At 51.1% G+C, this 13,215-nt stretch overlaps 1 protein-coding gene across 13 annotated transcripts in view; it reads left to right on the forward strand.

The window, feature by feature from the left end:
* The window catches only part of KIF17 (kinesin family member 17), a 196,009-nt gene that overhangs the window by 174,524 nt on the left and 8,270 nt on the right, over positions 1-13,215 (forward strand). For 8 of the 13 annotated variants that reach the window (XM_075906586.1, XM_075906574.1, XM_075906577.1 and 5 more), the window contains 2 exons: positions 7,817-7,887; positions 9,799-9,916. In XM_075906586.1, coding sequence (XP_075762701.1) covers positions 7,817-7,887; positions 9,799-9,916 — 189 coding nt within the window. Of the gene's footprint in view, positions 1-7,816; positions 7,888-9,689; positions 9,917-10,968; positions 11,191-11,828; positions 13,132-13,215 lie in introns of those variants that run through there. The other 5 variants (XR_012897338.1, XM_075906580.1, XM_075906579.1 and 2 more) reach the window with 5 other exon arrangements.

Consider the following 13,215-nt stretch of genomic DNA (forward strand, 5'->3'; position numbering starts at 1 on the left):
CATATTGGGAAAGAAAACTATCAGATCCTCCCCGGGGATAGTGCTTGGGGTGTGTTATAGACCACCAGGATCCAATTTGGATATGGATAGAGACCTCTTTAATGTTTTTAATGAAGTAAATACTCATGGAAACGGCGTAATCATGGAAGATTTCAACTTTCCAGATATAGTCTGGAGAACAAGTGCTAGTAATAATAATAGGGCTCAGATTTTCCTAGATGTGATAGCTGATGAATTCCTTCATCAAGCAGTTGCTGAACCCACAAGGGGGGATGCTATTTTAGATTTGGTTTTGGTGAGTAGCGAGGAGCTCATAGATGAAATGGTTGTAGGGGACAACCTTGGCTCGAGTGATCATGAGCTAATTCAGTTCAAATTAAATGGGAGGATAAACAAAAATAAATCTGAGACTAGGGTTTTTTATTTCAAAAGGGCTAACTTTAATAAATTAAGGAAATTAGTTAGGGAAGTTGATTGGACTAAAGTAATTATGGATCTTGAGGTGGAGGAGGCCTGGAATTATTTTAAGTTAAAAATTGCAGAAGCTGTCAGAAGCCTGTATCCCAAGAAAAGGGAAAAAATGTATAGGCAGGTGTGTTAGACCAAGCATCTCAGAGAGGTGATTAAGAAAAAGCAGAAAGCATATAAGGAGTGGAAAATGGGAGGGATCAGTAAAGAAAGCTACCTTATTGATGTTAGAGCATGTAGGGACAAAGTGAGAAAGGGTAAAAGTCAGGTAGAGCTGGATCTTGCAAAGGGAATTAAAACCAATAGTACAAGGTTTTATAGTCATATAAATAGGAAAAAAAACAAAAAAAGAAGAAGTAGGACCGCTAATTACTAAGGATGGAGTGGAGGTTAAGGATAATCTAGGAATGGCCCAATATTTGAACAAATACTTTGCTTCAGTCTTTAATGAGGCTAATGAAGAGCTTAGGGATAATGGTAACATAACAAATGGGACTAAGGATGTGGAGGTAGATATTACCATATCCGAGGTAAAAGCCAAACTTGAACAGCTTAATGGGAGTAAATCGGGGGGCCCAGATAATCTTCATCCAAGAATATTAAAGGAACTGGCACATGAACTTGCAAGTCCATTAGCACAAATTTTTAATAAATCTCTAAACTCAGGGGTTGTACCATTTGACTGGAGAATTGCTAATATAGTTCCTATTTTTAAGAAAGGGGAAAAAAGCGACCCGGGTAACTATAGGCCTGTTAGTTTGACATCTGTATTATGCAAGATCTTGGAAAAAAATTTTGAAGGGGAAAGTAGTTAGAGACATTGAGGCTAAAGGCAATTGGGACAAATTACAACATGGTTTTACAAAAGGTAGATCGTGCCAAACGAACCTGATCTCCTTTTTTTGAGAAAGTAACAGATTTTTTTAGATAAAGGAAATGCAGTGTATCTAATCTACCTCGACTTTAGTAAGGCATTTGATACAGTACCACATGGGGAATTATTGGTTAAATTGGAAAAGATAGGGATTAATATGAAAGTTGAGAGGTGGATAAGCAACTGGTTAAAGGGGAGACTACAGCGGGTTATATTGAAAGGTGAACTGTCAGGTTGGAGGAAGGTTACTAGCGGAGTTCCTCAGGGATCAGTTTTGGGGCCAATTTTATTTAATCTTTTTATCGCTGACCTTGGCACCAAAAGTGGAAGTGTCCTGATAAAATTTGCGAATGACACAAAGTTGGGAGCTATTGCCAATTCAGAAAAGGATCGGGATATCATACAGGAAGATCTGGATGATCTTGTAAATTGGAGTGATAGCAATAGGATGAAATTTAATAGTGAGAAGTGTAAGGTTATGCATTTAGGGATTAATAACAAGAATTTTAGTTATAAGCTGGGGACACATCAGTTGGAAGTAACGGAGGAGGAGAAGGACCTTGGAGTCCTGGTTGATTATAGGATGACTATGAGCCGCCATTGTGACACGGCCGTGAAAAAGGCTAATACGGTCTCGGGATGTATTAGGCGAAGTATTTCCAGTAGAGATAAGGAGGTGTTGGTGCCATTATACAAGGCATTGGTGAGACCCCATTTGGAATACTGTGTGCAGTTCTGGTCTCCCATGTTTAAGAAGGATGAATTCAAACTGGAACAGGTACAAAGAAGGGCCACTAGGATGATCCGAGGAATGGAAAAATCTGTCTTATGAAAGGAGACTTAAGGAGCTTGGCTTGTTTACCTTAACCAAAAGAAGGCTGAGGGGAGACATGATTGCACTCTTTAAATATATTAGAGGGATAAATACCAGGGAGGGAGAGGAATTATTTAAGCTTAATACCATTGTGGACACAAGAACAAATGGATATAAGCTGGCTAGTAGGAAGTTTAGACTTGAGATTAGACGAAGGTTTCTAACCATTAGAGGAGTGAAGTTCTGGAATAGCCTTCCAAGGGAAGTAGTGGGGGCAAAAGATCTATCTGGTTTCAAGATTAAACTAGATGGGTTTATGAAGGGAATGGTTTGATGAGATAACATGAACTTGGTAACTAATTGACCCATTTATTATCAGTGGGAAATAGGTCAATGGAGGGATGATAGGAGTTACTATAGAGAACTTTCTGGGTGTCTGGCTGGTGAGTCTTGCCCACATGCTCAGGGTTTAGCTGATCGCCATATTTGGGGTCGGGAAGGAATTTTCCTCCAGGGTAGATTGGCAGAGACCCTGGAGGTTTTTTGCCTTCCTCTGTAGCATGGGGTACAGATCACAGCTGGAAGATCTCTACATCTTGGGGTCTTCAAAGTATTTGAAGGGTTCAATATCTGAGATCTAGGTGAGAGGATTATTCTAGGAGGGGTGAGTGAGATTCTGTGGCCTGCATTGTGCAGGGGGTCAGACTAGATGATCCCTTCTGACCTTAAAGTCTATGAGTCAACATGGTTTTTGTAACAGGACATTGCCTCAGCAATCTACTAGAATTCTTTGAGGGAGTCAGCAAGCATGTGGACAAGGGTGAGATAGAGTACTTAGATTTCCAGAAGGTCTTTGACATGGTCTGCCAAGTAAGCTGTCATGGGATAAGAGGAAAGGTTCTCTCATGGATTAGTAACTTCTTTTATAAGGTAGGAAACAAAGGGAAGACACAAATGATCAGTTTTTGGAATGGAGGGGTAAATAGTGGTGTCCCCCCGAGAGCATGTACTGTGACCATTCCCATTCAACATATTCATAAATGATCTGGAGAAACAGGTAAACAGTGAGGTGGCAAAATTTGCAGATAGTACAAAACTACTTGAGATAATTAAGAACAAAGCAGACTGTTAAAAATTAAAGAGGGATCTCACAAAACTGAGTGACTGGACAACAAAATGGCAGATGAAATTTGGTGTTGATAAATGCACATTGGAAAACATAATCATTACTATACAAATATATTGGGGTATGTCTACACTACCACCCTTGTTCGAACTAGGGTGGTTAATGTAGGCAACCGGAGTTGCAAATGAAGCCCGAGATTTGAATTTCCCAGGCTTCATTTCATGTTGCCGGGCGCCGCCATTTTTAAATGTCCGCTAGTTCGGACTCCGTGCCCGTGGCTATATGCGGCACGAACTAGGTAGTTCGGATTAGGCTTCCTATTCTGAACCACCCTTACTCCTCGTGGAACAAGGTGTACCAGTAGTTCGGAATAGGAAGCCTAATCCGAACTACCTAGTTCGTGCCGCGTGTTGCCGCGGGCACGGAGTCCGAACTAGCGGACATTTAAAAATGGTGGCGCCCGGCAACATGCAAATGAAGCCTGGGAAATTCAAATCCCGGGCTTCATTTGCAACTCCGGTTGCCTACATTAACCACCCTAGTTTGAACTAGGGTGGTAGTGTAGACCTACCCCTGGTGAGGTCTAAATTAGTTGTTACCACTCAAGAGAAATCTTGGAATGATTGTGGATAGTTCTCTGAAAAAATTCACTCAATGTCCAATGGCAGTCAAAAAAGCAAACAGAATGTTGAGAATCATTAGGAAAGGGATAATAAAAAATAACAAGACAGAAAATTTTGTTGACTCTACATAAATCCATATTATGTCCACATCTTGAATATTGTGACCAGATCCAATAACCCCATCTTTAAAAAAATTGGAATTGGAAAAGGTACAGAAAAGGGCAGCAAAAATTATTAGGAGATATTATTATTATGGAATAGCTTCTATATTAGGAGAGATTAATAAAACTGTTACTTTTCATCTTGGAAAAGAGATGACTAAGGGGTGATATGATACAGGTCTATAAAATCATGACTAGTATGGAAAAAACGTAAATAAGGATGGGATATTTACTCCTCATAAGACAAGAACTAGAGATCACCAAATGACTTCAATAGACAACAAGTTTAAAACAAGCACAAGGAAGTGTTTACACAGTCAACCTGTGGATCAGTTCTCAAAGAAGGTGAAAACTATAACATGGCTCAAAAAAGAGCTAGATAACTTAGTGGAGGATAGGTCCATTGATGGCTATTAGCCAGGACAGGTAGGAATGGTGTCCTTAGCCTCTGTTTCCGAAAAGCTAGACGTGGGTGACGTGGTAGGGAACACTTGCTGATTATCTGTTCTGTTTATTCCCATGGAGGCACCTGACATTTGCCACTGTCGACAGACAGGATACTGAGCTAGATGGACCTTTGGTCTCTCTCAGTAGGGCCGCTCTTATGTTCTTACTGGCAGGTGCATAGGCTGTGCCTTCTACTGGACGAAAAGTGTAGTCTAAGAATCCTAAGACACCTATGGCTCGGTAAACAATGATTTGGGGTCTCTGTAAGAAGCAGTGGGGAATAAGGAGGACAGTCAGGAAAGTGATCAGCAACTCAGTGTCTAGTTGGCAACTGGTATCACGCAAAATGCCCCTTGGACTAGTTTTATTCAACATCTTCATTAATTATATGGATGAGGGGTTGGGGATTGCACCCTCAGCAAGTCCACGGGTGACACTAAGCTGGCAGGGGAGAGTTAGATAAATTGGAAAGCATGAATAGGGTCCAGAGTGACATAGACAAATTGGAGGATTGGGTCAAAGAAAATCTGATGAGGTTCAACAAGAAGTGCTGAGTCTTGCACTTAGGAATCCCATGCACTGCTACAGGCTGAGGGCTGACTGACTTAAGTGGCAATTCTGCAGAAAAGGACCTGGGGATTACTGTGGATGAGAAGATGGAGATGAGTCAACAGTGTTCCCTTGTAGCCAAGAAGTCTAACTGTATATTGGGCTACATTAGTAGAAGCATTGCCAGCAGATTGAGGCTGTGTCTATATTGGTGCGATCTTGCTCAAAAGCAGCCGCTTTTGCGCCAAAACTTGCTGCCTGTCTACACTGGCCGCGAGTTCTTGCGCAAGAACACTGGTGTTCTAATGTGTGAAATCAGTGCTTCTTGCACAAGAACTATGATGCTTCCACTCAGGAATAAGCCCTCTTGTGCAACTGTTCTTGCGCAAGAGGCCCGTGTAGACGGGCAACATGAATGTCTTGCGCAAGAAAGCCCGATGGTTAAAATGGCCACCAGAGCTTTCTTGCGCAAGAGAGCGTCTACACTGGCACGGATGCTCTTGCGCAAATGCACATGCCAGTGTAGATGCTCTCTTCTGGAAGAGTTTTTGCACAAGAACTTTTCCGCAAAAGAGTTCTTGCACAAAATCATGCCAGTGTAGACGTAACCTGAGAGAAGTGATTTTTCCCCTCTATTCAGCACTGGTGAGGCCACATCTGGGGCACTGAGTCCAGTTTTGGGCCTCCTACTACAGAAAAGATGTAGACAAATTGGAGTGAGTTAGTAGTAGGGGAGTGTGACGGCTTTGCCCCCTTTCCTGTCCTAGAGGAAGGGAGCTGGGGGAGTTGCGAATCCGTCACGACCTGACCTGTTCACGTCGTGCCCGTCCTGGGACATCAGGTCCTCTATATGCGAGGTTCTCTAGCCCCGCACCAATGGGTACTCCACGTCAGACACGTTCCCGCCCCACGCAGAAGGGGGGGAAAAGGGGGGCCCGGGCCCGCCCTCACTCACAGGCCCCAGCCCAGGGCCCTAAGGACTCAGACTGCCTGCCAGTCTGGGTCCGGCTGACGGGGGTGTGCCCCTAAACGCATCAGCCCACGGGCTTCCTCACCGCCCTGCCCTGGGCTACTTCCTTTTCCCCTTTTGGTGGTCCTTACCCCGGCGGCGTCGAATCTCGGCAGGGCAACGGCTCGGGGTAGGGCGCTGTCCCTCCTGGCCGGTCCAGTCTCTCCATCCAACCGCTCCCCCTTTCCTGTGTTGTCCGGCGGTTTTTAAAGCTCCCGCCGTGCTGGTACACCGGAGTCCGTCCCGCCCCCTGCATTGTCCGCTCCGCTGATTGGCCTCTCGGCCTGTCCGGGTTGGCCTCAGCACCTCTCCGGCGGCGCCACTGCGCTCACCCAGCTGAGCCACGCTTTCACTCAGCTGAGCCGCAGCGCTGCCCCGCCAAGCCGCGCCTCTGCTCAGCAGAGCCACGGCGTCCCCGCTCAGCTGAGCTGCGGCTCTACCCTGCTGAACTGCGGCTTGGGAGCAGCCGGCGCACGGCCGGTATCTGCTCCGTGGCGTCTCTGCCAGGGCGCAGAGCCCCTGGCTTTCAGTGCAGGGTCTTGGTGCCCCGTCACAGGGAGGGAGAGCTCAGTGGTTTGAGCATTGGCCTGCTAAACCCAGGGTTGTGAGTTCAATCCTTGAGGGGGCCATTTAGGGATCTGGGGCAAACCTGTCAGGGATGGTACTTGGTCCTGCCGTGAGGGCAGGGGACTGGACTCAACTCAATGACCTCTCAAGATCCCTTCCAGCTCTATGAGATATATAAGATGGAGATCTGCCTAAGACAAAAATGATTAAGGGGCCGGGGCACATGACTTAGGAGGAGAGACTGTGAGAACTAGGCTTATTCAGTCTGCAACAGAGAAGAGTAAGAGGGGATTTATTGCAGGGATGAGCTACCTGAAGAGGAGTTCCAAAGAGGAAGGAGCTAGGCCAGGGATCTTAAACTCCCAGCCCACAAGCCAATCCTGACTGGAGCGATTGCACAATCTGGATCAGAGCTCCTGCTGAGCAGGGGGGCTGTCTGTTACCACCATTGCCCTGTCTTCTTCCTCCCATGGCACTCCTGTGTCCCCTGAGAACACGGGTTTGGGGCTTATTGGCGGGGAGGGTGGCAATGGTTGTGTTCCCCTGTGCTCCCCACAGTGGCAGAAGCCACAAGGAAGGTGGAGCGCACTGGGTGGATACACTTCCTCTGCTGCGCTTTGCTTCCCCAATGGCAGGAGCCATGGGGGCAGGGGAGCAACCACTGCCAGCACCCCCCCCCCCCCCCCCGGTGATCCCCAAAGCTGTGGGCTGTAGGCTTAGGAGACGGTGGGGGAGAGGGCAGAGGGCAGGGTGATGGTGGGAAGAAGCGAGGCTTGGGCAGCAGTAATGGACAGACTCCCCCAGCCCACTGGGAGTCCCAGGCCAGGTTGTGCAATCACTTGAGACCCTGAGCTAGGCTGTTCTCAGTGGGGGCAGATAACGGAATATGGTCTCAAGTTGCAGTGGGAGAGACATAGGTTGGATACTAGGGGAAAACTGTTTCACTAGGAGGGCGGTGACACCCTCGAATGGGTTTTGTAGGGAGGTGGTAGAATTTCCATCCTTGAATTAAGACCAGGCTTGAGAAAGCGCAGACTGGAATGATTTAGTTGGGGTTGGTGCTGCTTTGAGCAGGGGGTTAGGCTAGATCACCTCCTGAAGGTTCTCTGCGATTCTATGAAATCTGGAACTAATTCAGTGCTGCTGGTCCTTTAAGTTCTCCTTTTATTCTCTCATAGCAGTTCCATCCCTGCCACAGACTAAGCCAGCCAGGAAGAGCTCTTCAGGCGAGGATGGAGAGCTGCTGATGGTAAGCTGCACTTCTCCCAGGCCCAGAAGGAGCCTTCTGAGAAGGGACGTTATTGTTACACAGCTGTTCTTTCTGGAGAAGACTGAGTGGTTGCTGAAGGATCCATCCTCAGCCATCACTGGCTATTAGAGTAACATAGCAGGGCCTCAAACATGTCTGTAATGCACAATAAATGGCTACAGCCCAGAGGCCAATCAGTGGAGTGTAGGACCCTGGCCAGAAAAGGCTGGTAATGCTGTGAGTCTAGTCTCTTAGGAGAGACAATCCAGGCCTGAATCAGAGAGGTGAAGCCCCATGTCACGTGCGGGTCTTCCCCCCCCCCCCCCGCCTTTATCCCTATTAAAGGGTGTGTGGGGCCGGGACCGCTCTCGTTAGGTTCACGAGCCCCCGTCCCCAGTTTACTCTGGGCCCACACACGGGCCTGTCCCGAGGCACGGGTCCCTCCCCTTTCTGAACCGTCGCAAGGTCCTGATAGAAATCACAGTCTGGGTCCCAAGCGGGCGTCCCCCTTGGTCCCGAGTCCGAACTCTCCTTTGGGTCTATTCACGTAGTCCTGATTTGCAGTCTCTTGGGTACGTAGGGGAACTCAGGCCCTCCCTTGCTCCCGAGCTCCAGCCCCAGGACCCTCAGGGTAAGGCCTGCTGGTCCCTGCCCTAGCGGTGAGTCACACGGAGTTTGACTCACCACCCCTCTCGGGGGCCCAGGGAGGGGGTTGCTTGCCGGCCCCACCCCGGGCCTCCTTCCTACAGAGTCTACACACTCCTCTCCCCCGGCAGCCCCTCTCGGTCTCAGTACCTCCGGGCCGCACTCCTGCTCAGATAGGAGCTCCCACCACGGGTCCACGCTCGTGGTCCCCGGTCCGGCTCCGTAGCCCCTGCGACCCCTACCTGCTCTGCTCGTAGGGTCCATGTCACCTGCCCCATTGGCCCTGGATTTGGCGGCGTTAGCCGGTTCCTCCCTGGTGTCCGCTCCCTCCCTCAGCACGGACTGGGTGCTTTTCGTCTCCTCCACCGCTCCCGTCGCGGTCCTGGCGTCCCTCGCTGCCTCTGCACCGGCTCCTTCCTCTCCAGCTGCTCCTGCCACCCCGGCTGCGGTCCCGGCGTCCCCCGCCGCCTCCGCACTGGCTTCTCTTTCCTCCTGCTCCCTTCTGCACCCGCGCCGGGTTTAAATGGCCCGGCTGCAGGCGCATGTGCGGCAGCGATGAGGGGGGCAGGGCCAGCCACCTGCCGCTTCGCGTGCCCCGGGCGTGCTCCCGCTCATGAGGAGGGACAGGGTTAACCCGTCACACCCCAGAGCAATTCCAAGACAGTGCGTTGGCTGTTCTTTGTGGGGAGCTGGCCTCGAGTTCAAGTGAATTGGTGCCATGCTAGCCCCCCTTTCACAACAAAAAACCCCACTTTCTACTTTGCTTTGCTCTGCTCAGCCTCTCTGCCCAGGACAAAGTGATTTAGGACTGTGTCAGTGCAGCAAGTGTGGCGGATTATGAAACCTGGCTATGGATCAATTGCTGATTTCCCCCTCTCACTCATGCAAAATGAGACCAATCCCATTGCTTATAGTAATTGCTGTGGCCCTTCAGAGGGTTTTTGGAGAGGGGATTTGCAAACCTACTGGCCATAGACCTCCTGCAGCCTCAGAGAAAGTTGCCCAAAAGCCCCATGCTCCAGCGTAGCGGAATTCCACCTGTATCATTCGATTTTGGGCTTCACTTACAGGTATCAGAGGAGGTGGCAAGCATAGAGCCCCCTCCCTTTCCAGACTGTGCCCAGGAATGTGTGTTTTGTATTGTTACTAATGCCCAGATTGGATCACATGTTCAGTCACTTCAGTCTCGAAGACTTTGACCCCTAGCCCATGGAGTGGTGCTTGGCTGCACAGAAGCTGGAGTTGAGGGGAGTGTTGTTCACACAGGAAGAAGACCGCTACAAACTAATGCTGAGCAGGAGTGACAGTGAGAATATTGCCAGTAACTATTTCCGGTCCAAGCGAGCCAGCCAGATCCTCAGTGCTGACCCTATGAAGAGTCTTGGTAAATATCTCCACATTCTCCTTCCCTTTTGTCCATTTTCCAGTATCTCCTCCAGTGGGGGTTCTAGCCTGGCATATTAGTCAAATTACCTCTTTAAAGGACAATGCAACCCACACCTCTATTGGTATGATAGCCATTCCCTTTCTGAGATTGTTCCCTGGAGTAGCTCTAGTACAGACCAGATTTTGATAAACCAACCTGTAGTGATTTGAACGCTCTACTTTCAGTGCTTGTAGGTCGGAGTTAATTCACATTCAGATTATCACCCTGGCCACAACTTGCTGTCTTTTTTCCCTCCATAGCAGGGGTGGGCAATCATTAGTGAATTTTGGAACATGGTCCCGGGCCTACTGCAGGCCTCCAGAAGCGGTGGGGCAGGGAAGTACTGAGAGGGGATGTGTGAGATTGAAATAGAGACACAGACTTTGTGACACTGGTTGAGGCTATGTCTATTCTACAGAGTTTTTGCGGAAAAATGGCTCTTTTTGGTGAAAGGGTTCTTTCTGCAAAAAGGCGAGTGTGGACGGACAACAGGTTTTTTTTGTGCAAGACGAGGCCTCCAGGAAAAAGCAGACGTGCTGTGGTGGATACTCCATAAAACTCATCACACCTCTATAGTTCCTGTCGTCTGGCCCCTCTTAAAGCTGCAGTCCCCCTGGACTAGTCTTGTGGCAGAAAGCCGACCAGAGAGCAGCATGGCTCTCCCTGCCACAGGCCTGATCAGCATGTCTGAGCCTCAAGCCTCCTGAGACACATCTAGCCCTAGCAGGGAGTAGTCCCAGGGGTCCCAGGACCCACGAAGGGAGAACAAGAGGCGGGCACTCTCCTGGTCAGGCCCGGAGATTAAGTCCCTCCTAGAGCTGTGGGTCCAGGAGGAGACATTTCAGGATCCCGAGGCCAAGAGGAGGAACGCGGACATTTATGGCCAGACGGCGCAGTCCCTGGCAGAGCTTGGAGACCCACTCCAGACCTTGGAACAGGTCTGGAGCAAAGTCAAGGAGCTCAGCCAGGGATCTGTCTGTGCCACCAAGCGCGGCTTGCAACCGGGGCAGGAGTTGCATGACATCCTGAGGGATGGGGAAATGTCCTCTCCATCCACCTGCATCAACTCTGGGCTGGCGACCCCCGTCATCACCCAACCGGAGGAGGAGCAGGAGGGTGAGGGCCAGTCGGCCACGGCAGAGGAGAAGGAGGAGCAGAGGGGCACCGTGACCCTGTCCCTGTAGCCAGTGCCTGTCAGCCAGGACGTCTCCCAGGCTTTCTCAGATCCTCAGGTGCGTGGTCTCACTTTGTCACTCACACAGAGGGCGGGAGAGGCGGGTGCACAGGGGCCTGAGGGCGAGTATCATTTGGGCTGCTCGGGCTGCACAGCGTGCTGAGGTCCACACACGTGCAACCTTGTGCAGCGTGAGTGTGTGGCACATGGATGCATCAGGCAGCCCCTGAGCACGCCTGGGATCCTGCTGGCAGGCTCAGAGGAGGCCACACACTTCCTGCCCTGGGGGGCGGGGAGGTGCCCTGGCTGGAAGCAGGCTAGCCACAAGGTCGCAGGCTCGACCCCACACACACACCGATGAGTGTTGCACACAGTATGCAGCCATGCCTGCATGTGCAACACAGCAGCTGCGCCCATAGGCAGCTCTGCAAGCCACCCCTGTGTGTGCGGCCCCCAGGTAGGCCCAGGCTGCTCCCAGCTCCTCTGCCGTCCACTTCCCTTGGCTGCTTGCCCGTGGGCTGGGGGGAGTGTGGGTAAGCAGGCAGCACAGCCCTCTGGGCACGTCGGGGCCCCTGTGAGGCTGGACCTGCTGTGAAGGACATCCCCATCCTCTGGGGTGCAGACTGTAGGTGCACAGCCTCGGACAGTGTCTGCAGGGATGACTGACAGCCTCTCCCTCTTGTGTGTTCTCCACAGCCAGACCAGCCGGGAGGGAAGCGCCAGCTGGTCCACCACCAGTGCTTGGGGGGCCCAAAGGCACGCAAGGGTCCAGGAGCAGCTGATGTGGCAGCACATCACTGTCCTGGGGGCATGGAGCGGACCCTGGCACACGAGGGCCGTGCCGATCTCGAGTGGCAGGAACATGCCTGGGGCCAGTTCCTCGAGTGGTGTGACTGCATGTGTGCTGTCATGTCCAGCATGGCGGCACGCCCGCCTCATGCCACTGTTCCTGGCTCCCACTCTCCTGTGCCCCCTGCTATGCCCATTCCCCGTCCACTTGCCACCCCTGCTATGCCTCTGCTCCCTCTCCAGGTGATACCCAGGCACCTTCCTCCTGCCCCCCACCAACCCTGACCCCGCTCCAGTCCCCCATCCTGGCCACCCCCCTGTGCTCTCCACACCCACCCAACCATAAGCCCAATGAGGCCCCTGCACCAAAGGTGGCACATGGAGCCACCCCCCACAGTCCTCACAGTTATGAATCCCCCTTCCAGTTAGGAGCCCCCTTCCCCTGCCCACCTTTTGTTGATGTAATATAAATAGACATTTTTTATTGTTGAAAACTAAAGAGGTGTGTTTATTGTGAAGTCAGGGAAGGGGGAAAGGGAGAGGTTATGGTGGGGAAGGGATCTGTCCGCAAGACAGAGACCCCTTGGGAAGAGGCCTTGGGGTGAGTTAAGGGGGTGCTTGAGAGACCTTCTCCCTCAGGGCCTCCCAGATGTGCACCCCAGCCTGGTGGACCTGTCAGATGGCAGCTGTCCACTGCTGCTTGAATGCTTGCCCCTCACAGCCAGCATCTGCCCCCCGCCCTGGGAGGAAGGCTTCCCCCTTCTCTCCACAGTGTTGTGGAGGACACCACATGCCGCAACCACCTCAGGGATGTTGTGTTCCCCCACGTCAAGGCGGGTCAGCAGTCACCGGAAGCGGCCTTGAGGCAGCTGAAGGCGCATTCCACCTGGATCCTGGCCCAGTTCAGGCGGGCATTAAATCAGTCCCTGCTGGAGTCCAGGTGTCCACTGTACAGCTTCATCAGCCACAGCATGAGGTGGTAGGCCACGTCCCCCATGATGCACAGTGGCATCTGCACGTACCCAACCGCAAAGTCCCAGCAGGGGAAGAATGTGCCCACTTCCAGCTCGCGGTACAGGCTGGAGTTTCTAAAGATGCGGGTGTCATGTGCCCTGCCCAACCACCCCACAAAAATGTCTGTGAAGTGTCCATGGTGGTTGACCAGGTCTGCACCACCATCAAAAAGTAGCCCTTGCAATTTATGAAGTGGTCTGCTCGATGTTCTGAGGCTTGGATCAGGATGTGGGTCCCATCTATGGCTCCCCTGCAGTTCAGGAACCCCAGGGCAGCAAAT

This window comes from Pelodiscus sinensis, chromosome 23, assembly GCF_049634645.1.
Source record: "Pelodiscus sinensis isolate JC-2024 chromosome 23, ASM4963464v1, whole genome shotgun sequence".
Taxonomy (NCBI): domain Eukaryota; kingdom Metazoa; phylum Chordata; order Testudines; family Trionychidae; genus Pelodiscus; species Pelodiscus sinensis.